General features: G+C 40.5%; 1 protein-coding gene across 2 annotated transcripts in view; it reads right to left on the bottom strand.

The window, feature by feature from the left end:
• Positions 1-22,993, bottom strand: part of VPS13C (vacuolar protein sorting 13 homolog C) — a 442,250-nt gene that overhangs the window by 99,112 nt on the left and 320,145 nt on the right. For both annotated transcript variants that reach the window (XM_033920131.1, XM_033920132.1), the window contains exons 56-65: positions 22,137-22,297; positions 20,471-20,592; positions 15,916-16,213; positions 15,258-15,647; positions 14,204-14,308; positions 13,577-13,741; positions 11,014-11,142; positions 10,667-10,800; positions 5,081-5,207; positions 28-263 (exon numbers count right to left, since the gene is read on the bottom strand). In XM_033920131.1, coding sequence (XP_033776022.1) covers positions 28-263; positions 5,081-5,207; positions 10,667-10,800; positions 11,014-11,142; positions 13,577-13,741; positions 14,204-14,308; positions 15,258-15,647; positions 15,916-16,213; positions 20,471-20,592; positions 22,137-22,297 — 1,867 coding nt within the window. The remainder of the gene's footprint in view (positions 1-27; positions 264-5,080; positions 5,208-10,666; positions 10,801-11,013; positions 11,143-13,576; positions 13,742-14,203; positions 14,309-15,257; positions 15,648-15,915; positions 16,214-20,470; positions 20,593-22,136; positions 22,298-22,993) is intronic.

The raw sequence follows: 22,993 nt of genomic DNA, 5'->3' as shown, positions 1-22,993 counted from the left end.
GTAAAAAAAGTGATTTCCAACCAATACCTGGTAATCCCTATGTAGGAGATCTCTTGTTTGTTGTCATTGTTGACAAGAGAAAGCCCCAAGCTGTGAAGCGATACATTCATTTCTTGGTCAGGTTGCTCCATTTCCTCTGCTTGCCGGGCTCTGGAAACCAAAGCTACATCATCTGTAAACAGCAGAACTCTCTGCCGTCCATCCAGAAAAGACACCCAATGTATCTGGATGTTCTGATTGTAAGGAAACTGTCCACATTCATCCTGAGTTAAAAATAAAAATTATTCTAAAAACAAGCATGAAATAATTTAAAGTCCTAGTGTTGATTATCAGCCGCAGTTAAAGCATGCTGCTGGCAGTGAACCCAAAAATTCAATGCCATGCTATATCAAGCAATCAGCACTGAATTTCCAATTTCATTTTTGTCCACCAGAGCTTAACTGGTTACGCCGATATTCATTGCTGTTTAATTTCCTAGAACTATTTATGCAGTTCTATGAGTGGGTGCTGAAAAGTTCTCAGCCAACCAAGAAGAGAATGACATGAATATGGTTCAATCAATTATCTGAAACAATGTCAAAACACAAAATTTTGTTTCTGTAAATTGGCACTTAATGAAATAAGGTAACACTCTTTTCAGTTACAGTGGCAAAATAACGCTCAATTTAGGAAGCTGGTTGGTTGGGCTGAGAACTTTTCAGCGCCCCTCATATGTAATAAAGGTGAGCCAAATAAAGGACAATCAAGCCATTGTGACATCACTGATGAGGTTGGCTCTTATTGGTGGAATGAGGTATGACATCACAATCTCAGCTCTTGTTACCAGAGACTGAAGTCTTCCAACTACAAGGGTCTGCTGAAAAGTTCTCAGCCCAACCAAGAAGAGAATGACAATCAATGATCTGAAACAATGTCAAAACACAGAATTTTGTTTCTGTAAATTGGCACTTAATGAAATAAGGTAACACTCTTTCCACTACAGTGGCAAAATAAGTCAGAATTTAAGAAGTTAGTTGATTGGACAGAGTATTTTTCAGCACCCTCTCATATTTAACCACTAAATTCAGCACTGAATGCCAACACTAATCGTGATTATTAAGCATAGATAACCAGTTATTTCCTGTTGAATATTCACAATTAGTCGGTTAAATGATATTTAAGCAGTCAGCAGCCACTGCTGACAGTTAACTAGCATGGAATGTCAGGGGGACTGTCTTTACTTAGTCACACTGAATTGTGTGCTGCAGGCTACTATGGAAGAGTTCCATCATTGAAAATATAGATCAGTCTAGTAAAACTAGAAGGTATAACTTGAGGTTGCAGGCAGGAAGACTTAGGAGTAATGTTAGGAAATTGTTTTTCACGGACAGGGTGGTGGGTGCCTGGAATGCCCTCCTGAGGGAGGTGGTGGAGAGGAAAACAGTGATGGAATTTTAAAAAGCATGGGATAAACGCAGAGGATCTCTAATTAGAAAACAAATTGTATAAATTAAAGCACTAAGGCCGGTATTAGACAGACTTGTACAAACAGCTGTTTCCGGCAATCACGCCAAGCAGAAGGCAGAAGTAATGGACCAATAATGGCACCGATATTAAAAAAGGCTTCATCAAAGTATCACAAAGGCTATAATCATAATTTAAAAAGTGATAAGAAATGTGCAAAAAGTCTGAAAACAACATGTAAACTATACCAGGGACTCTGGAAATGAGAGGAACTGGAGGGAAGGCATAAAGGAGATGTTGATTCTATTGGATGGAAAACGCATCTCTTGTGATGGCTCGTGGAGCTGGGCATAATGAACAAAATATTTGGCACTGTGCATTTTGCTGAGTAGCAAACAAGTCTATCAGCGGGGTTCCCCAAAGTTGGAGCACATGGTGAAACGTGACTGGATTTAAGGTCCACTCGTGAGGGTCGAGTTTCCTGCTGAGCGAGTCCACAATGATATTGTCTTCTACTAGAATGTCTATGCGAAGAGCTAGTGCAAAGGTCCAGAGACGATAAGCTTTGCTGCAAAGGGGAAGGGATCCGGATCCCCCTTGTTTGTTCACATAGAACATCGCAGCCTGGTTGTCTGTTTGTATTAAAATCCGACAATTGCGAATCCAGAAAACGAAAGCCTGAAGAGCATAGTAGATTGCTCGAAGTTCTAAGTGGTTTATGTGGAGACATGTTCCTGACGGTGTCTATTATTGAGTTTGAATCTGGTCCAAGTGTGCTCCCCAGCCTTTGGTGGAAGCATCCGTAGAGATAGTGAGCTGAGGAGGTGGAGATTCGAATTGGCAGGCCTCTTTTAGGGAAGGGGACTGAGCCCACCATAGAACTGAAAATTTGAAATGTGCTGGAAGAAGAATATTTTGCGAAAGTGGTTGTGCATGCTGATTCCAGTGCAACTCGAGGTGCCATTGGAAACGACACATGTGGAGTCTTGCATGGGGCACCAGTGGTAGAGATGCAAGCATATGACCCAGGAAGCATAGGATGTTTCTTGCTGTGGTGTGAGATGGATGATTTTACAAGTGTAAAATGGTTTCAAAGTTGCCCTCCCCTATACGAATTCATTTAAGATATATGAGCTCTGTTGTCATTTGGTTACATAGACTTTCTTGCCTGAGAAACATTCATTAGCATATCATTGGCATGATACGTAAAAACAAAACAAAGTTTTTAGCAGCAATACTGTGGCAGCTTCACTACTAGTTACAGCTAACCTCACCTTGTATAAGGGGGATGGAATTTGATATGCTGTCTTTCTGGTGGTTTACTATCATATACTAGTACTTATTTTGTACCTGGGACAATGGAGAGTCACAAGAAGCTGCAGTGGAAATTGAATCCAGTCCCCCTGGTTCTCAAGCCATTAGGCTACTCTTCCACTACAGAACATCCAAGTACTGACAGGATTATACTGAACCAGAATCGTGCCTTTTGTGACATGGTCCATGGCGTCCATGAGTTGCAGCAAGAAGAGGACAAAACGGAGGGGGAGTAATTTTGGTGTACCTACCTCCATTGAGCCCTCTGCAGTCGAACTGCTTGCACAGGCCTTAGTATGGCCCTGAGTATAGGATTGGTAAAGGTACCCAAATACATCAGGATAACTAGTGTACGTGGCAAGACTGTGCAACCATTCTCAATATATTTATCTGAACAGCAGGCAGGACAAGGTATAGCCATCATTTTGGAAAGCAGGAGGAGAATGAAAAAAACTGGATAGTAGGCAATGGACACAGAGAATATCAAAGGGTACTAACTGAATCTAAGAAAACTGTCCTCCAATATAAGAACATAACATAAGAATAGCCTTATTACTGAATCAGATCAATGCTCCACCTAGCCCAGTATCCCATCTTCATGGAGGCCAATCCATGTCACAAGTACCTGGCAAAAACCCAAATAGTAGCAGCATTCCATGCCAGCAATCCAGGACAAGCAGTTGCATCTGCCATGTCTGTCTCAACAGGAGTTTATGGACCTTTCCTCCAGGAACTTGTCCAAACCTTTTTTTAAACCAGCTACATTGACTGATAGCGCAACCATGCCCGGCACTATGGAGCAGGACCTACTTTTACTAGAACAATGGTCCAGTACTTGGCATCTGAAGTTCAGTGCCAAAAAATGTAAAGTAATGCACCTTGGTAGCAGAAATCCATGCAGAACATACACCCTGAATGGTGAAAACCTAACCAGAATTGCAGCAGAATGGGACTTGGGAGTAATCATCCAGGAAGATATGAAAGCTGCGAATCAGGTGGAGAAAACTACAGCAAAAGCAAGATAAATGTTGGGCTGCATCAGAAGGAGCTTTATCAGTCGAAAGCCTGAAGTTATACTGCCGTTGTACAGATCAATGGTGAGACCTTACCTGGAGTACTGTGTTCAGTTTTGGAGGCCACATTATCAAAAGGATGTGAAGAGAATGGAGTCGATTCAGCGAATGGCCACTAGGATGGTCTCAGGACTAAAAAATCTCCCATATGAAGAACGTTTGAGCAGGCTGCGCTTATATTCTCTCGAAGAGCGCAGAGAAAGGGGGGACAAGATAGAAACATTCAAATACATCATGGGCCACATTGATGTGGAGGAAGAAATCTTTTGTTTTACGGGTCCCATGGCGACAAGAGGGCATCCGCTAAAACTCAGGGAGGGGGAGATTTCATGGGGACACCAGGAAGTATTTCTTCACCGAAAGGATAATTGATCGATGGAATGGTCTTCCACGTCAGGTAGTCGAGGCCAGTACCATGCTCGACTTCAAGTGACGATGGGACAGACAGGTGGGGTTGCTCCAGAGGAATGCTTAAAAGATGGATTCTCGAAGGAGGGAGGGTTCTTGAGTGGGCAGACTTGTTGGGCCATCGGCCCTTTTCTGCCGTCATACTCTTGTTTCTGTGTTTCTTACCAAATCCTCTGGCAACACATTCCAGAGCTTAACTAGTCTCTGAATGAAAAAATATTCCCTCCAATTGGTTTTAAAAGTATTACTCTGTAACTTAATTGAGTGTCCCCTAGTCTTTGTAAATCTTGATGCAGTAGAAGAATCGATTCATTTGTACCTGTTCTACACCACTCAGGATTTTGTAGACTTCGATCATATCTCCCCCTCAGCCGTCTCCTTTCCAAGCTGAAGAGCCCTAACCTCTTTAGTTTTTCCTCATATGAGAGGCGTTCCAACCCCTTTATCATCTTGGTCGCTCTTCTTTCAACCTTATTTAGTGCCGCTATATCTTTTTTAAGATAATGAGAACAGACCAGAACAGAACATAATGGTGATACCATTGAGCGATACAGAGGCAATATTATTTCTAGCATCATGTTTATTTTCTTGGCCGTCGCTGGTTGTCTGATCACTAAGCTTATATGAATAAACCTAAACATCCCTACTGAAAGCTTTCCTGGCTATTAACTGAACATTTCTATGAATCTCACCAGCACATTGCCAAATTTCTAGACAGCTAAAGAAACTTTCATATTATAAAGCATAAGAACCTAACAGATCAGAAAATTATATGGCAATACATATGTGCATGTATCTCTCGAAAACGATGCAGAAAGTTAAAACTTCATTTCTAAGCATACCTTGAGCAGATTATGTTCTCCAACTTTCTGAGCATATCTCCAGGTTAATTTTCTGATACCAGTAGGATCAGCCCAAGCAAACAGCCGCACCTCTCCTGGTTTTAACTCCATTTCATCCTCTGATCCACTGCAGAAGAAACAGCAGAATAAAAGTTTAACAGAAAACATTTTTGACACTCATTTCTATTTTCTACACAGCATGAATATTTTCTTAGCAAGATTTCACAACTGATGCCTAATACAGTCCTGGCTCATGTCAGCTTAGAGCATGCTCATTAAATGATTTGTTTTCCGTAGCATAACTAATCCCATTAAATATAGCTCCAAAGATTCTTTACAAACATGAACCTTTCAGAGTGCAAAGTTCAGAAAACAGCATCTAAATTCAGTAACAGATGGCATAAATTTAAAGATTTTATTTAATGCTCAAAATTGCCCCCCCCCCCCAACCTCTCTTGCTGCCACTTTGACCTATAGCAAAAAGGGTAAATTCAGGGGCCAGGGAAACCAGCTAACCATGCACAAAATATTTTGAATGCAGGTGTTCTGCCCCCATATTCAGGTTGTTTGTTGTGCCTTTAAAAGGTGAGATTGTGCTCTTACTACTACTACTATGCTCTTAGACCACAAATGTATTTTAGATTGTAGTTCTCTATAATAGGCTCCTTCAGGGCACATGTGGTTTATAGGATGCTTCCTATTGGTTGCTTGCTTTCCAAGCATGCTAGGCTAGGAGCCCTCCTTCCTTTTTTTTCTCTCCTGTAGAGCTTGCAGCCACAGCTCTCTGACTAGCAGTGAATGCCTTCAAAACCACTAATTTCATCAAGTCTTTTTAATACATAAGAATTGCCACTGCTGGGTCAGACCAGTGGTCCATCGTGCCCAGCAGTCCGCTCACGCGGCGGCCCTTAGGTCAAAGACCAGCGCCCTAACTGAGACTAGCCTTACCTGCGTACGTTCTGGTTCGGCAGGAACTTGTCTAACTTTGTCTTGAATCCCTATCCTATTCCCATTACTAATGCAACCAACTCATCATCAGCCTACCCCTAACATATTCCTACTATAAATCACAGCATTAGCTCTCAGTGTGTGTTGAATTTTCTCCCAACCCCCTGACTCTAGTGAGTGCTGGTAGACTGTAGACTATAGACTCTGGTAGCAAAGGTTTACAATTCTTTCCAAGCAACTGAACTCTAAGTTATTTTCTTTGTTTAAGTTACTACATTAAAGAAGATTTGTTTAAGAATTGAGTCTATATCCTGGTGATGCTATATGCTTCCAGTACTGGGTTTCAACTGGATACTAATCACTCAAGGAGTAAGGTAGCAGAACAGTGATAAGGCTTGACTGAGACACTGCAGCAAGTATAAATGTCTACAAGTAATATTGTACCTATGGTACAACTGGCCACTGTGATTTCAGAGGGAAACTCTGCAAGGTATTTCCCTTTGAACATTTTCTTACAGATCAATGAGTACAAATGAGCCTGCAAGCATCACAAAGGTTTTTGAAATTGCCCTTTAACAGTCTCAACACAATGCTAGATGTGGGTTCTGTAATCAGTGTTGCTTTTGACAGACGCCGGTTACAGAATCCGGCTTTTAGGCAAAGGACTGTCCCCTTTTTTTTCCTTAAAGATCTTTTTTTTACCTATATCTTGTGCTTTTCTTGTAATATTATATGTATATGAATTACTTGTTGCACAACTGTAGTTTGAAAATTCAATAAAGATATAAATAAAAAAAATAAAAAAATGTTATACTCTATTCAAAATGCAACTGGCAAACAGTGTACAGTGATGCCTTGGAATCCGAACTTAATCCGTTCCAGAACCCTGTTCGAGTTCCAAAACGTTTGAGTTCCAAGACAATTTTTCCCATTGAAAATAATGGAAACTGGATTAATCCATTCCTGGGTCCCACAAACTCAAATTTTAACAGTAAATACACTGGATTTTAGGGGCAGAAACACACACATACAGGCCCGGATTCTGTATAGGATGCCCATCCTGGACGTCCTATACAGAATCGGGCCTACACCTGCCTAAATGTAACCCGATTCTGTAACCGACGTCCATGTTGCAGACGCCGGTTACAGAATCGGGTTTTAAATGCCCCAACCCCCTCCCCGGACCCCTCCAATGGCCCCCCCAAAGATCGCCGGCAGGAAGGTGCTCAACCCTTCCTGCCGACAGAACCCGCTTCCCCTCCCCCGAAGATCGCTGGCAGGAGGGTGCCTAACTCCTCCTGACGGACCCCCCAACAGCCCCATTCCAATTTGACCAGACGGCAACTTGCACCATCCAGCCAGCAAGCCTGCCTCCATTCAAATGAGGCAGGCCCGCCCCTCCAATGTCCAACCCACAGGATGCTAGGACCTGATTGGTTCAGGCGCCTAAGGCCCCTCCCACTATAGGAGGGGCCTTAGGCGCTTGGGCCAATCAGGCCCTAGGATCCTGTGGGTTGAGCAGTGGAGGGGCAGGCCCACCTCATTTGGACAGAGGCGGGCCTGCTGGCTGGACGGTGTGAGTTGCCGTCTAGCCAAATTGGAGGTAAGCCCAAGGAGGGGTTCCGGGGTGGGGCTTTCATTGGGGGGGGGTCCGGCAGGAGGGGTTGGGTACCCTCCTGCCGGCGATTTTAGGGGGGGCTGTTAGGGGGGGTCTGGCAGGAGGAGTTAGGCACCCTCCTGCCGGTGATCTTCGGGGGGGGAGGGTTGTGGAGGGAAGACTGAAAAAGTGCCTCCCGACTGGCTGATGAGACAGCTGTAGGATGCCTACTGCTGCCTACAATCAGAAGCACTTTGCAGAATCAGGGCCACAATGTGCAGGATGTTCGGATTCCAAAGCAGAGTTCAGATTCTGGGTCAAAATTTACTACAAAAAAAAGTTTGGATTCCAAAACGTTCAAGTTCTGGGGCATTCGGATTCCGAGGTACCACTGTAATTGTTTTAACACTGGGGAAATATGTTGATATCGAAATGCCCTAGTAATCATTATCGCTGCTGTATTTTGCACTACTTGCAGTGCTCATACTTTAGATTTAGCAATGCCTAAAAACAGTGCATTGCAAAAATCTAATTTGAAATAATCAGGTTCTGAATCACTATCCAAATATCAGCTACTGATAACATCGATTTTACCTGAGAGAGCACCCACATCTGCAGAAATGCTCCCTTCACAACTTGCAGAATATGTTCCAGCATTGTAAGCTGGGTATCTAAATAAATCCCCAGCAACCTCATATGCGGAAGAACTGACAGTTTTATGTCCTGCATCTGTATCTTCTTTAAATATAATAACTGTTCATTGTTCCCAATGAACAGAACTTCAGTTCTTTGCAAGTTTAACACCAATCTGTTTTCATTCATCCATTTTCCAATCTCCTTCATACAATTTGACAGTTTTTTTAATCTCATACTCAAGTCCTGTCTCTACTGGGAAAAAAATGTACCATATTTTTAGCTTTATAAGACATACACGACCATAAGACGCACCCATCTGTAGAGGAGGAAAACCCAAGGAAAAAAAAAATCCTACCACCCTGCCTGGTGGTCTAGTGGTAGGCCGGGACAAGGTCTTATAGAGTGAAAAACCCATAGGCAGCCCCCAAGGTACCTTTAAAAAAATCTGTTGCTGAGGACCAAGCATCAGAGGCAGAGCAAAAATGCACTTTTCATTGTGCCCCACCTCTTCCACTTCTCTACTCTCGCAGAAATAACCCAAAGCTCAGGACTCTTTTCACCCCCCTCCTTCTTCCTTCCTGCCTCTCCTTCCCTTCTTCGTTCTCCAAGGGGATGCCACACGAGCATGTCCACAGCAATAACATCATGGTACCCCCTTTTATTAAACTGCGCTAGCCGTGTGTAGCACCAGGAGCTGTGCTAAATGCTGTGTGCTGCTCCCAATGCTCATAGGAACTCTATGAGCATCAGAAGCAGCGAGGGGCATTCAGTGTGGCTCCCAGCGCTACAAACCGCTAGTGTGGTTTAATAAAAGGGGGCCTAAGAGCTGGACCGCTGCCCTATCAGCAGTAATAGCCAGTCTAACAGGACTGAGCCCTTATCACCCGGTGGCGACTGAGTGAGAACGGCTGCCTGGCACTCCCTGACAACAATTTACCTCAACACGGGATTACTCCTGCTGGCAGCACTAGCACACTCCAGACGTACAACCAGAGCCAGCGGCTGCAGCCGCTGCTGTTGCCACTGCAGCAGCCCCCTCGCCGCAGCCTAACCTAGTCATGCGGGGCAGGGTAGAAACACAAAATGTGTCGCAGCCAATCAGAAAATGCAAGCAGGCAAGCACAGTTGGGTTACTGTCGGCTGCTTGCCTCCTGGGAGTTTTAGCATAGATACTGCGATGTTCCGCCTACAGTTTTTCAAAAGGCTAAGAGCAGGAGAGTTTTGCTGTGTAAAATTGTGGAATTGTTTTATAAAGGTATAGCCGGGGGGAGGGGGAGGGTTAAAACAGTACGGGGGAGGGTAAAAATTCATATCTTCGCTGCATAAGACGCACCAACATTTTCACCCACTTTTGGGTGGAAAAAAGTGTGTCTTATGGAGCAAAAAATACAGTATATCATCCACATTAATACGGTAGTGCATATCTAAATTCTCCAGTATTTGCTCCAATGATGCAATATGTACGTTAAATAATAGAGCAGATAATGTGGATCCCTGCAGCACTCCTTTCTCTACTGACATTACAGAGAATACGCCTCTTCCACTCTTTACCACAAATTTACGATCTGTTAACAAAGAATGAAACCATTTCAACACCACCCCTCCTATTCTACCCATCTGTAATTTATATAACAAAATACTTAAATCTACTGTGTCAAAAGCTGGCGACATGTCTAAAGACACCATACAAAACATTCTTCCAAAGTCTAGACCTCTCCAAAGCACATCCAAGGTAGGTAATAAAAGTGTTTCACTCCAAAGCACATCCAAGGTACTCGTAGATAATAAAAATGTTTCAACCCCATGCCCCTTTCTAAATCCATATTGATGTTTATCTAACCAATTCTTCTAATCAACAAAATCTTCCAATTCTCCTAACATCAGTCGCTCAATAATCTTAGAAACCAATGGCATCACTGAAATTGGTCTATAATTGCCCGAATTTCCTGGCTCTAAATTTAGCTTTTTTTAGTAAAGGCTTTACAATAACAATCTCACAACAGTCAAGAGACAACTCCAGTTTGAAGGGATTTATTCACTATTTCCGTTAACACTGTAATCCCTTCTGTTATTACTGCCTTCACAAGTGTAGACGAGCAAGGCTCAAACACTGATCTTGTTGGATTTAATCTACCATCTGGACTATGGAGGAAAAGCGAGACTGCTAGGAACATGATCTTGTGTCTTTGGAATTTTAACAGGCAGAAATGATGGCAAATGACAAATGAAATGCAAAAACCCTGGAACACAGGGACAATTATAATTCATTTGTTATGTCTCCAAAATTCACATAGTAAAATAGAAACAAATGTTAGGACAGTCTATTAAATGTCAAAATGTACAGCACCGCGTACGCCTTTCAGTGTCATATCAGTGATAAATAGTAGTAGTATGTATTTACTTACCTTTGGTTATATTTAAGGCTGGTCAAAGATGTGTGGTTAATAATAAGAGCAGGAGCAGCTCCCTCATAGTAATCAGAAAACGTTATTACAATAGAATGCTCAGAAATGTTCACATCAACCATTATACCTCCATTCTGTTAAATAAAAGGAAACTTATTTCACATATTGTATCATTATTATGATGATCATCTATATAGCATTACATGTGCTACAGACATTATAAAGTCCAGATTCCTGAACCATACAATTTAATAAAGACAGGTAAGTAAGAGAGACAAAACTGCTATAGTATAATTTATAATGCATCCTTAACATTATGACAACAACAACAAAAAATGCAATCTTACCAGCTCTTCCAAACTCAGTAGCGTGCCATTGTCTTGCTTGTTATAAAAAAATGGTTTGGAGGCTTTTTCATACCCCACTACTCTGGCACAAAGCTTGCCAGATAAATTTTCAGGCCAAAATGGAAGACACTAAAAACAAAAACAAACAAAGAACCATTATATGGAAGATTAGATATTTACCTCGATGATCTTCTTTCTGACAGTAAGTGATATTTCCATACTTGCGATTTGATTGCAGAAGGATGAAATTTACATTCTTCAGCTCTACCTCCTAGAGCCCCCTTCAATTTATATCAAAGCAGTCCAACAGCTCTAAAACAGAGGAATAAGGAGGGGAATGAGGAGTCTCCCCCCACTAAAACATTTCTGTTCTGTAAGAAATAATTTACAAGGTTTAACACTGTGAACAATTTAGGAGGAATGAACAGCAACCACACATCTAAATGCACCTAGCATTAAACTTACAGAATTTAGAGTCTCGCTGCTTTATGCCTTTTTTTTTTTACATATCAGACTGACAGGAGAATAACTCCAGCTCTGGACATAAGTGTTTGTCTGAACAGTAGGCAGGTGAACCCCAAACTGACAAGGTGGGGTGTCAGGACTCATGTCCTTCTTCTAGAAAAAAGATCAAGATAAGTACCTAATCTTTCCTTCTGGTGCAAAGGACATTAGGTCCTGACATTAGGTGATATACCAAAGCAACCTTCTGAGTATAGGGTGAGACAGAGGAGCTTGCCCTTAACACAGATGACCCAAAAAGCGGTATCCTCGCTCGCTGCCACATCCACACCCACCCTTTAAAACTGGGGCCAATCAGCCTGCACTCAAGCACCTAATAAATCAGAATGTGACATAGCTTCAAGGGGGAACAGACCTCCAACTCCACCAGATCTAATGCAGGCTGGTTGGACAGGAACCCTGAGAGCTGCCTTGACAGCTGCAGACTTCTGACAGAATCTGTGTCTTCTCACAGGTAGAGCTGTCCCAGGGTCACCGGGGACCTCTCAAGCATTGCAAAATCTTGAACCCATTTTAAAAATCCTTAAATAATATCAGAGCAGATCAGAATCACACCTTCTCAACTCGCTTTCAGAAGGAAAAAACTGAAGGGGGCTCTACAGCATTAGAAAAGGAGGCAGAGCTGAAGAATGTAAATTTCATCGTTTTGCAATCAACTTGCAAGTACAGAAGTTTTAAAATTTTTTATAGAAAATATTAATGCAGGTGGCAGTTAGTGTTTTTATTTTTTAATGATTACTGTTGATAGAAATGATAGTCCCCTTAGAGTTTACAATCTAGACCAGTGGTTCTCAAACTTGTCCTGGGGGACCCTTAGCCAGTCAGGTTTTCAGGATATCCACAATGAATATTAATAACAGAGATTTGCATGCAAATCTCTCTCATGAATATTTAGGATCTCATGAAAATCTAACTGGCTGGGGGTCCCTCAGGACAGGTTTGAGAACCACTGGTCTAGATAAGACAGGACAAAAATAAAACAATACTGGACAGTGTGGTTCATTAGAGGTTTGTGATATTGTGATTATTAATTATGTGAACTACCATACTACGATTTAAAACTCTGTGTTTAACAAACAAACAAAAAGTTTATCATCACTGGCTACATTAGTCCCAGATATTCAGTACTGGGCCATGTTCGAGCACCAGGATTGAATATCGACCAGGACTCGCATAAGCTCCATTGGCCAGCTTCACCAGATTTAGACCCCAATATTCAGATAAGTCTATGTTTATTTTTTAACTAGATATACCTACCTTATCTTTGAAAAAAGGTCAAAGCAGTGAATAGTATGTTAAAAAAATTTCACATAAAATAATGAGAAACAAAATGCTAATTAAAAATAGAAGGGAGGAAAGAATGGGAAAGGGCCCCTGCTGAATATTAGTTGGGACCTGCATAACTGGTTTTTAATTTATAAGTGCTGCCAAAATGCCTCCTGGTCCCCCCCCCAAAAAAAAAAAAAAACCTTCCTCCTTCCCACCTCTACACCCCTGCCCATGAGACTCAAAATTGTTTCAACCATTTTATAGATAGATATATTAAAAAAAATAAGCTAGCAGAAAAGAATTGCTTAGGTTCACTAAATCTGCTGTTGCAAATTTATAAACCATAAAGAAATAACAGGAAATCCAAATCAACAGTAATCAATAAGAGGGTAGAGAAAAATTTAAAACCACACAATACATGTATTTATTTAATGAACATCTGTCAGCAGCTACTAATGATATGGCAGTTAATCATTTCACCATTTACCCATAATTTTTATTTCATTGGCCACTTCTGTCCTAAGTATGTTTTGCTATTGTTCTGGCTCTTGTTTCTCCATTGGAAGAATGTTCTGGATTTCTTGACATCCAATGCTTTTTAATAATATTTGAGTCTCCCTCATTTGCATGATGATCCAAGATCAACAAGCTTTTTGGTCTATGAAAAAAATTATACTTTCTGGTACCTTAATGATAATGGAATATATATAAATAACTTAAATGAAAAGTATTTATGCTTTTTTAAAGCAACATTTAAGTCTCAAAAAATTACCTCAGAAGATGAAATATAATTCCATTTATTAGATGGCAATAAGCCATCAAACGTAACTTCTCCAACTTCCAGCTCCAATGAGCAATTGTTTAGTAGTGTGTAGAATGGAGTTATGGTAATTATCCTAGTGAGATTAAAACTGCTCATTTTGATGCTGATCCCAACCTGTTGAATAGAAGTGAATTGTTATACCAACATATTCTGCTATTAGTAATTCCAATCAAGCAAAAGGTTCTCAAGTCCAACATTCTGAAATGCAAGAAAATACTGGAAAGTATGCCATTATTTCTCAGTCTTCAAGTTTTGAGGTCTCTTATCTTATAGCTCAAAAAGAAAAAGTAGGCACACAAAATAATAAAAACAATTTGCCAGTTTCAGGACTGGGAATTTTTATTCACTGGGAAAAAAAGTCACAATTGGCCAGTCTGCCTGGCTGAGTGAGTTTTGCATTGAAGTTGTCCCAGATTTATAGCTATGCGTCAATATATTACGGCCTATGATTTTACAGGCTGTTTTGCTTAGTCAACTTCATGGATGATACATGCTGATTTAATGACCTAGATAATAGCTAGTCTCAAATGCAATTTAATGTTTAGAAAATATATTAGTTAAACAAGAAAAGCTTACCAAATATTCCATATTACTGGCTGGACACTTCACACATCCATAACTTCCCACAGTATCCAAAGAAAAACTACTGGACCATGAACTGGTCGAAATACATAGTTGTATCTGTATTAGATGAAAATAAGATTTGTTTGAATTTATATAAAAAAAAAAAAAGTAACACCAGATATGAATTATAAACACAAGGGAGCTCATAATTAAAAAAAAGAAACAACCATTCAAAAAGTAGCCTAAATCAGTACTTGGATGATCAAAAAGCCAGATCGTCCAAGTACCGATAATCAAAGCTGGTTTTAGATACATCTAAAACCAGCTTAGGCCTTTACCCTGCCTCTAAACACCTAGAGCGAAAAGAGGCGTTTTTAGAGGAGGGGAAAGGGCGGGAGGTGGAAAAGAAATATGAAGGTCTAATGTGCCAGTTTATACACATCTAAAATATGGAAGGCACTTCTAGAATTAGCACCATAGCAATTTGCAAGGGGTCATATAAAGGGGCAGAGGATGGGTGAGGCACCTAATTATATGTGTAGCTTATAGAATACTGGCAGCTCCATGTATCCCTGGTGCATTTAGGCACCTGTACTTATGCTAAGTCTATGGTTGGTATAATTGCAAACATATGCTTATTAAAGTATGCCAGTACTGGGTCCTGCTAATATTCTATAACAGTAACACAGCACCCGGATTCTGTTATAGAATATGCTCCTGCTGTGGCACTTAAATGAAGGCACCAAATTAAGAATTCTCCCCCCCCATACACACACAAAGAGGGTCACCTATATTTTACACATGCAATTTTATATAAACACATTTCTACAAGTAAAGCACCTTTGAAAATCATCTATCCTATTTGCAACTGTATACAATATAAGTCAGTATGAATACATTCATAATATAATATAATATAATTGCAAAACTAAAATTTTTAAAGGATAACATTCATAAATTTGACTTCTATCTTATTTCTATAGCAGACAATGGACCATGCATGCCCATTATTTTCACCCTATAGCTTGACATTCTTGTTGACACTTTAGCAAGAGTCAAGTTGTACCTTATTTTTGCGGAAAATATTCTTCTTCTTGAAGGAAAACAAGATGACATCTCTGAAATCAGCTGGATGTTTCACGTGTATATCCTCTGCTCGGTACTGAAGAACTCTGGAGGTCTTATTGATAATCCAGTAAGGACTAAATACAGATAGGATCATCCGACTTCCAACTCTCTGGACATGTATGGTCAAATCTATGGTCATCAAATCAGTCGAGTCAGACTTAAAGCAGATTAGGAAAAATTCTGGTAATCCTTCAGAGATCCTAAAATGGCCATTCCAGTTTTTGCCTTGATACTTTACTAGAACCAATTCCATGATTTCCCCACTGAGTCTTGAATGAAGAACATCAGCAGTATTTCCTTCAGCCAGCTCATGAGCTTCTGCTGTTCCCTAAAATCATTAAACAGAACAGATTTATAAAACTTACTAAATTAGAACTTTGAGTTATGACTTTTCTATTCAAATATATATTTGAAATCATATATAAAGCTAGCATGGCAGATTTCAAGCTAAATCCCACCATTACTACTTTTGAAAACTCAAAGTACAAAAGATGCATTTTTGCATCTGAAAATACTGCAAGACTTCTGGTTGAATGTGTTTCATTTCTGTGACATTTCTATAGAAAGAGTAATCTCTCCTACACAAAAGTACATACCTCAAGTAAATATCTCAGTGAATAGGGCAAGAGATTCCTCACAGTCAATGGAGGATAAAGATGAATAATGTAGGCTGGATCCCAGTCCTTTTCTCCATGGCTAGAAATAAAGTTTATTTGATCAGGGATAGCAATGCAGTTGACTATTAGAGGTAGGTAGTTGATCTCAGTAGATGGGCACTGCAGTATACATCTTACTTCACTACTCCGATGAAGCTCTTCTTTCCAGGTGATGTAGGTAGTGGATTCTTTAAACTGATTTTCAAATATTCCTACTGGCTTAAGGAAGAGATGGCACCTATAATATACAACATATTAAAAATCAAATATGTCTATCCTGGATATAACAGACATCTAAGTAAAACCATAACTCAGTTATGAAGGACCACAAGTCTTTAACAATTTTCTAAAAGCTTGGTAGGAGTTAGACTTTGTTGTCAAATTATGAAAGCTCTTATCCCATGATCCAGCCTGATAGAATAAAATTTTATGAAAAAATCGTTGGTATTTACAGCCTTTTAACTTAGGGAATGAAAATAGTCTAGAATAGCGAAAGAGGTGCTTTCTATCCGCAAATTTAAAGTGGTCAATAAGATGATTAGGTACAAGACTGTACAAAGTCTTATAACAGATAAAGCCGAGCTTGAATATTTGTTTTTGCCTCGACTGGAAGCCAATGTAATATCCCGTAATATTTCATCACATGATCAAATTTTTTCAATTTGAAAATCAGCCGAACGGCTGTGTTCTGAATAATTTGCATCCTTTTAATATTCTTTTTACTTGAGACTAAATAGAAAATATTGCAGTATTTATTTTTTTTTAGGGGGAGGGAGGGATTATCCTACCTTTCTTATCTTCTGAAATAGCTTCCCCACCACAACCCTGTCTTCTTCTTGTGACATTTCCAAACTGGGAATGGAGATTCCTCAGGCTCAGAACCAACAACAGTACTGTTGAGAGAGGACTACCATTCCCAAAATGATTTGACTTCATATTGGGACCTTTCCTTTGGATCTGCCAGATGCCAGCTATCCTGGCAATCTATTTGATAAATTTTTCTAAATGGGATTATAAGTCACTGTAAATGTAGTCTTCTACTCTTTTGTTAATTGCATTGAACTGAGAGGTAATTGCGGTATATAAACACATTTTTATATCATGTTATGTTCTCCAGGAAATGTTCCCCTTGACAAAAGTGAACTGTCAAAAGTGGATGATAAGCTTGCAGTTGGCAACTGTGATGCTTTCTCCGTCACTGTTGCAAGGCTGCATGAGGGTGGGGGTAAGGAATATGCTGATGGATACCATCAGGATCTAGTCATCCTTTTCTTTATGCTTTGCTTCAGCTTTTTTTTTTTTCTTTGTTAAACAGAAAACAATGTTCCCCTACCTTCAAAACTCTGCTGGACAAGAGGTTCAAGTGAAATTTCAGTACTAGCCCACCCAAAAAGCGGTACAGGGTCTATTTTTTCTTCATGCATTCATGGTCAGAGGGCTATATAGCCTTATCCCAACGAAGCCCATAAAGCAATGTTGACCAAGCTGGACAAAATGCAAAGTGTGACTTTTTAATTTTAGTTTAAATTACAGCTCTCCAGCAACACAGCTATGCCTATATAAGATCCCCACTAGTCCCCTTTGTTACTGCTGCAGTGGAGGAGAAATGGGCACTCAAAACACAGGAGAAATTGGCAGACCTGCTCAAATGATGCAAAAGCATGCCTGTTTTAGTGTTCATACTCTGAAAACAGCTTCTCATCTAGACATTACAAAATTCAGGTCTGTTTTAAAACATACTATTCTAATTTAGCATTCTAGCATATATAAAAAAGTACTTTCTTGATCTTTCCGCTGCATTCAACACAATTGACAATTCACTCCTCATACAACGACTCAAAACAATAGGAATCACAGACTCAGCTTTAGACTGGTTCATCTCCTACTTTTCTGATCATTCATCTAAAGTAATCAAAGACAAAACAACCTCTAACCCCCCTTCAGTAGGTATTTTATCTCCTCTACTATTCAATATCTTTACTGCCCCACCTACTGATGTTAGGTTAATCCATAGGTTTCACAATTTACGCCTATGCCGATGATATACAGATACTTCATCCCATAGATCCAAATGACATACAATTCAAAACATCAACCAGAAATTAGAACAGATAAGCCTATGGTTCAATGAAAATATGTTATCTTTAAACACATTCAAATCAGAAATAATGCTCTTTCCCTGTAAAGTCATACATTATCAACATCAGTATATCTCAAGTCAACACCCATGCAAACAGTCCATATAGTTATTACAAAAACTGTGACACTATATTAACTTTCAGTTTATGAATCCACTTTATCTGAAAAAATATCCATTATGTTATGGGACCACCAGTGATATAGATCATGTGGTTGTGATTTGCAGAATGGTCCCATTGCCCTGAGGAACTGGTTGCTGCTATGAAACACTGGCCAACACCCCCACTCCCACAAAGCCTCCTTTCTTCTTCCGGATGAGTTTGTCACATCTGGAGGGCCTGGAGCATGCGCGGATGTATGTTACATCATCCGCAAATGCTCAGAGGCCCTCCAGGTGTGGCCGGAGGTCGGGGCTGTCCAAAATCCAGACACATGCCGGGTTTGGAAAGTCCATCCAGGAGCCCAGACAGTTCTCTAAAAAGAAGATATGTCACGGTTTTACCGGACACCTGGTAACCCTAATCTAAGTGATCCATGTGCACCTATAGTGCATATAGTGAAGTGGTTTGTATTTTTATTAAGTGACTAGTGTTTAAGCCTGTTACATTAACAGGTGCTAGAATACATGTCTGTCTTTCTTTCTTTCTGCCTCTCTCCCTGCCCCTGTCTCTTTCTTCCTTTATTTCTCTCTCCCTCCCGCTATCTATCTTTCTTTCTCTCTCTCTCTCTCCCCCTCCCACTGTCTGTCTTTCTTTGTCTGTCTCTCTCCGTGGCCCTTTTGTCTGTCATTCTGTCTCTCTCCCTTCCCGCTGTCTTTCATTCTTGTGCGCTGCCTGCCTGTCTTTCTATCTCTCTCTGTGGCCCCCTGGCCTGCCTTTCTTTGTCTTTCTCCATGGCCCCCTTCTGTCTCTCCCCCCCCCACAAAGCAAACCAAGATTGCTCCCTGCCCCCCAGCACACCTCTCCCCCAAAGCAAAGAAAGTTTGCTCCCTGGCCCCCTTCCCTCTCCCCCACCCCCACTTTTCTGTGCAGCAGCATTTCCCTCCCCCCCCACACTTCCGTGTGCAGCAGCAGCATTCCCTCCCCCTCCATTTCCCTGTGCAGCAGCAGCAGCATTTCCCTCCCCCACCCCATTTCCCTGTGCAGCAGCAGAATTTCCCTCCCCCCACCCCACTTCCCTGTGCAGCAGCAGCATTCCCTCCCCCTCCATTTCCCTGTGCAGCAGCAGCATTCCCTCCCACTCCATTTCCCTGTGCTGCAGCAGCAGCATTTCCCTCCCACACCACAATTCCCTGTGCAGCAGCAGCATTCCCTCCCCCTTCATTTCCCTGTGCAGCAGCAGCACTTCACTCCCCTCCCCCACCCCACTTCCCTGTGCAACAGCATTTGTTTGTTTCTGGCTGGCTCCCTTACCCTTGCCGAAGTAATTTTCAAGTTTAAAGCTGCTGCGTCGGCTCCTCTTATGATCCCCTCCTGCATCACATGATACCCTCCTGCTGTTCCTGTGCGCCATAACAAACCGCCACCACCGTTGAGATGCGGCACATGCGCCTGAAGATGTCGGAAGCCGGGGCGTGTGCGGCAAGTGGCTGCATGCTCCCCAAATAGAATACGGCCATGGAACTGAAATCACAGCGGCAGGGATCACGCCATTTTAACAGCACATGCGCGGATAAGGTTTTATTAGATAAGATAGTGCCCAAATGTTGGCATGCAAACGTTTACTATAACGGAATCTGGGTTCCCAGGTGCTATTATAGAATTCAGGCTCAGTGCATTGCATTTTACCACCCAAATTTGTGTGACCTTTATAGAATTGAACCTTTATAGTCTTGCAAACAACTAGCAGTTTCAGGAATTTATAGCATGGATCTTGTTTAAATGCCTTTCTAACTAAGAATTAGCTAAGCACAAACAGCCTATGCATCTGAAATTCAGCATTATCAGTATTGGTGAGATACACAATAAAAACAATTTTTTTTTTTCATAAGATCTGGACACTAAGGGCTCTTATTATAGTGTATTAAGCGGCTAATGCATGGCATGGTATACGCTGTTAACACACAAGCATGGTAACTTACTGTACTAATTTATATATTAACTGCACATTGTGTTAGGGGCAGAAACTGGGCTGGTAATGGGCAGAGAATGGGCATGGAATGAACAGTGCTCAGTACTTATCACACTTAACATAGCCACACTAATTGCAAAATGTCTAAATACATGGTAAAGGACATTTCAGACAGTGTAGTAATTGGTGAGGACATGCTGGGCACATGCTGTTGCACTTACAACATGTTAATTTTTACTGTTGGTGGTAAGTACAAATATTTACTACAGGACCCAAGACTATATACCTGTATGAGTCTAAAGGAACATGGAATTCCTCTTCAGACCCGATTACTCCAATGGGTTCAAGCAGCTTCATATTCATGACATGCTTATAAACTGTGAATGGGATGACGAAATGGTTCTTGATCTATTGAAAAAAATTGATATATAGATATTGTTCTTGTGACAAATATACAGGCTAAGAACTGTTATATATATTATTCAAGCTGTGGCATATTATCCTACAATATGTATTTGTCTATGCCTGTCTGATGTACAGGAGATTATGAGGGTAAATGGACACCAGGAGGGCCACAGCTTACCTATGGGACCTTTTTACTACAGCTTAGTGAACGCTAACAGAATTAGCATGTGCTAAATGCTAAGAAAGCCATTTTATACCTATGGGTTTCTTAGCATTTGGTGCATTTTAAGCTTTAGCAAAAGGGCCTTTGTATTTTCACATCCTGGAGTAGTTTTACTACCTTGGGAAGCATAAGTGCATAAAAATGGTCTGGGGACCTAAAGAACCACAACTTTCTGGCAGAATGGTGAGTGCTATTGCTGATGGTAGTTAGATGAAAATTGCTCTTGGAAGTATGGATTATGTGATCTGTTATACGATGCCCTAAAATGTTTACTAAGCTTAGAGTTCAAGAACTCTGCTCTTGTTATGTGGCAAAGCTGGACCTTGAGTAACATAGATTTTCAACTTCAAGATGGAAGGTGAATAGTTAAGTCCATAAAATCCATGAATATACTACCTTTACAGAACTCTCTCCAGATGGAATTTACACTGATGAGGATTAATAAGCATTTTAAGAATTAGAGTTGCATGTTTAGTGTAAAAAAAAAAAAAAGGTAAAGAACTGCTAAAATGTAATAGTTAAAACTCAGAATAAAAATTTATTACGTTTCTGTGATAAAAAATCTTGGTTTAATCTTGAACTCAAAAATTAAGCAAAAATGCATGTGATATGCCCAAAAGAATGCATAGTCCGATTTGGAGTCACCCATGTGTGGCTAACCCATCTGCTTGTCTGTGGAGAAAGGGACATTCTCCTGAAAGCATGGTTCAAGATGGTGTAAGATTACATATAAAAATGGAAGAAATTCATGAGTTTAGACAAGTTCTGATCTATATTAAACACCATGCACTAGAGAAAATATTTCAGAAGGAAGAAAAAGAAATAGAGATCATAAAAAGTTAAAATTTCCATATTTTAAAACACAAGAGCCATCAGGACCATAAACTCTCAAAAATAGAAAAACAATGCCAAGGTAGAAGGAGGCCCTTACAGGCTATGGGCAACACCCCTTTAGATGGTATCTCTACAAACTATCAACTGTATAAAAAGCTCTGAGATTCTAGCATTACAGCTACAGCATGGAGCTCTACTGGCTTATCCTCCGACTAGGTGTACTGGCATGCCCCATTTTATGTGCGCCTTCAAACTGCCCTGTTTCAAAGGAAAAACATGTAGGTTGAGGTGGACATTTTGCTTTTGAATATCTTATTAGGGTACCATAAAGAAACATCAATTCAGAAGGATTACATCCTACTGAAATACATATTCTTGAAAATTATATTAGTGTGATACCATGTCAGAAATACATCCTGAAAGTTAGAACAAACAATTGAATCTTCCTGCATTAAATTTGAGAATGTCTGCATTTACAAAAAATGTTTACCTGCAGAGGAGATCGTACAGTAACAACTTTATTGCCTTCTGTTGCATCTATCTGTATTAAAACAGAGTCTGAGTATTCAGCAAGAGGACTACGAACATTGTATAATCGGCGCCCAGATTTTGCAAAAGGGATATTTGCTACCTCTGTATATCCCTGGGGAACTAAAAACAAAAACATATTTGGAGATGCATTAAAGAATGTGCATTGCTCATGTCAGATTAATAATAATAAAGAATCACCATCTGTCAACTACCAGAGGCTGCACTGCTTGGAACTGCCCACATCCTGCACAGCTACCTCTGAATATCCTAGGTTCCTGGGAAGGACTCAATGGTTGGATCACCAAACCCAGCTAAGAGCTCTGCAAAGCCACAACAACTAATAATGATGATTTTCTAACTACTGATGCAAACTGTATTCTTCTTAGAAACATAAAAGAATAGCCAGTTAACTTTAAGTAAAATCTTTTTATTCATTTAAAAAAGTTTCAGTGCTGCTGTAAGGAAGTAGGGACAAGCTCAAGTCATCCCATGGACCTTTTCCTTCTGAACTCTTTAGCTCCCATGTTACAGAAGGCTGGACTATTGCTGAGCTACTACTAGCTCTCCTGGGGAGTATGAGCTCAGGAAAAGAGGGTTCACATAAGCATGCTTAAAAGTGACCTACCCCATGGCAATGACCCTTTCTTTATTTATCATCTAAGGTCCCTTTTATCAAACTGCATTAAGCACTTAACATCAAGTTAAGGGATGTTGCAGCATTATCGCAGTTAGAATGCAGTAAATTGGGCATCAATGCTTTTTGTTTTAGGGGGTGGATATGAAAAGTATTTGGCAGTTAACGCACTGAGCTTACTG

The sequence above is a fragment of the Geotrypetes seraphini genome, chromosome 14 (genome assembly GCF_902459505.1).
Source record: "Geotrypetes seraphini chromosome 14, aGeoSer1.1, whole genome shotgun sequence".
NCBI lineage: Eukaryota > Metazoa > Chordata > Amphibia > Gymnophiona > Dermophiidae > Geotrypetes > Geotrypetes seraphini.
The sequence above is the reverse complement of the archived record's forward strand: the minus strand, read 5'-3'. Positions and strand labels throughout refer to the sequence as shown.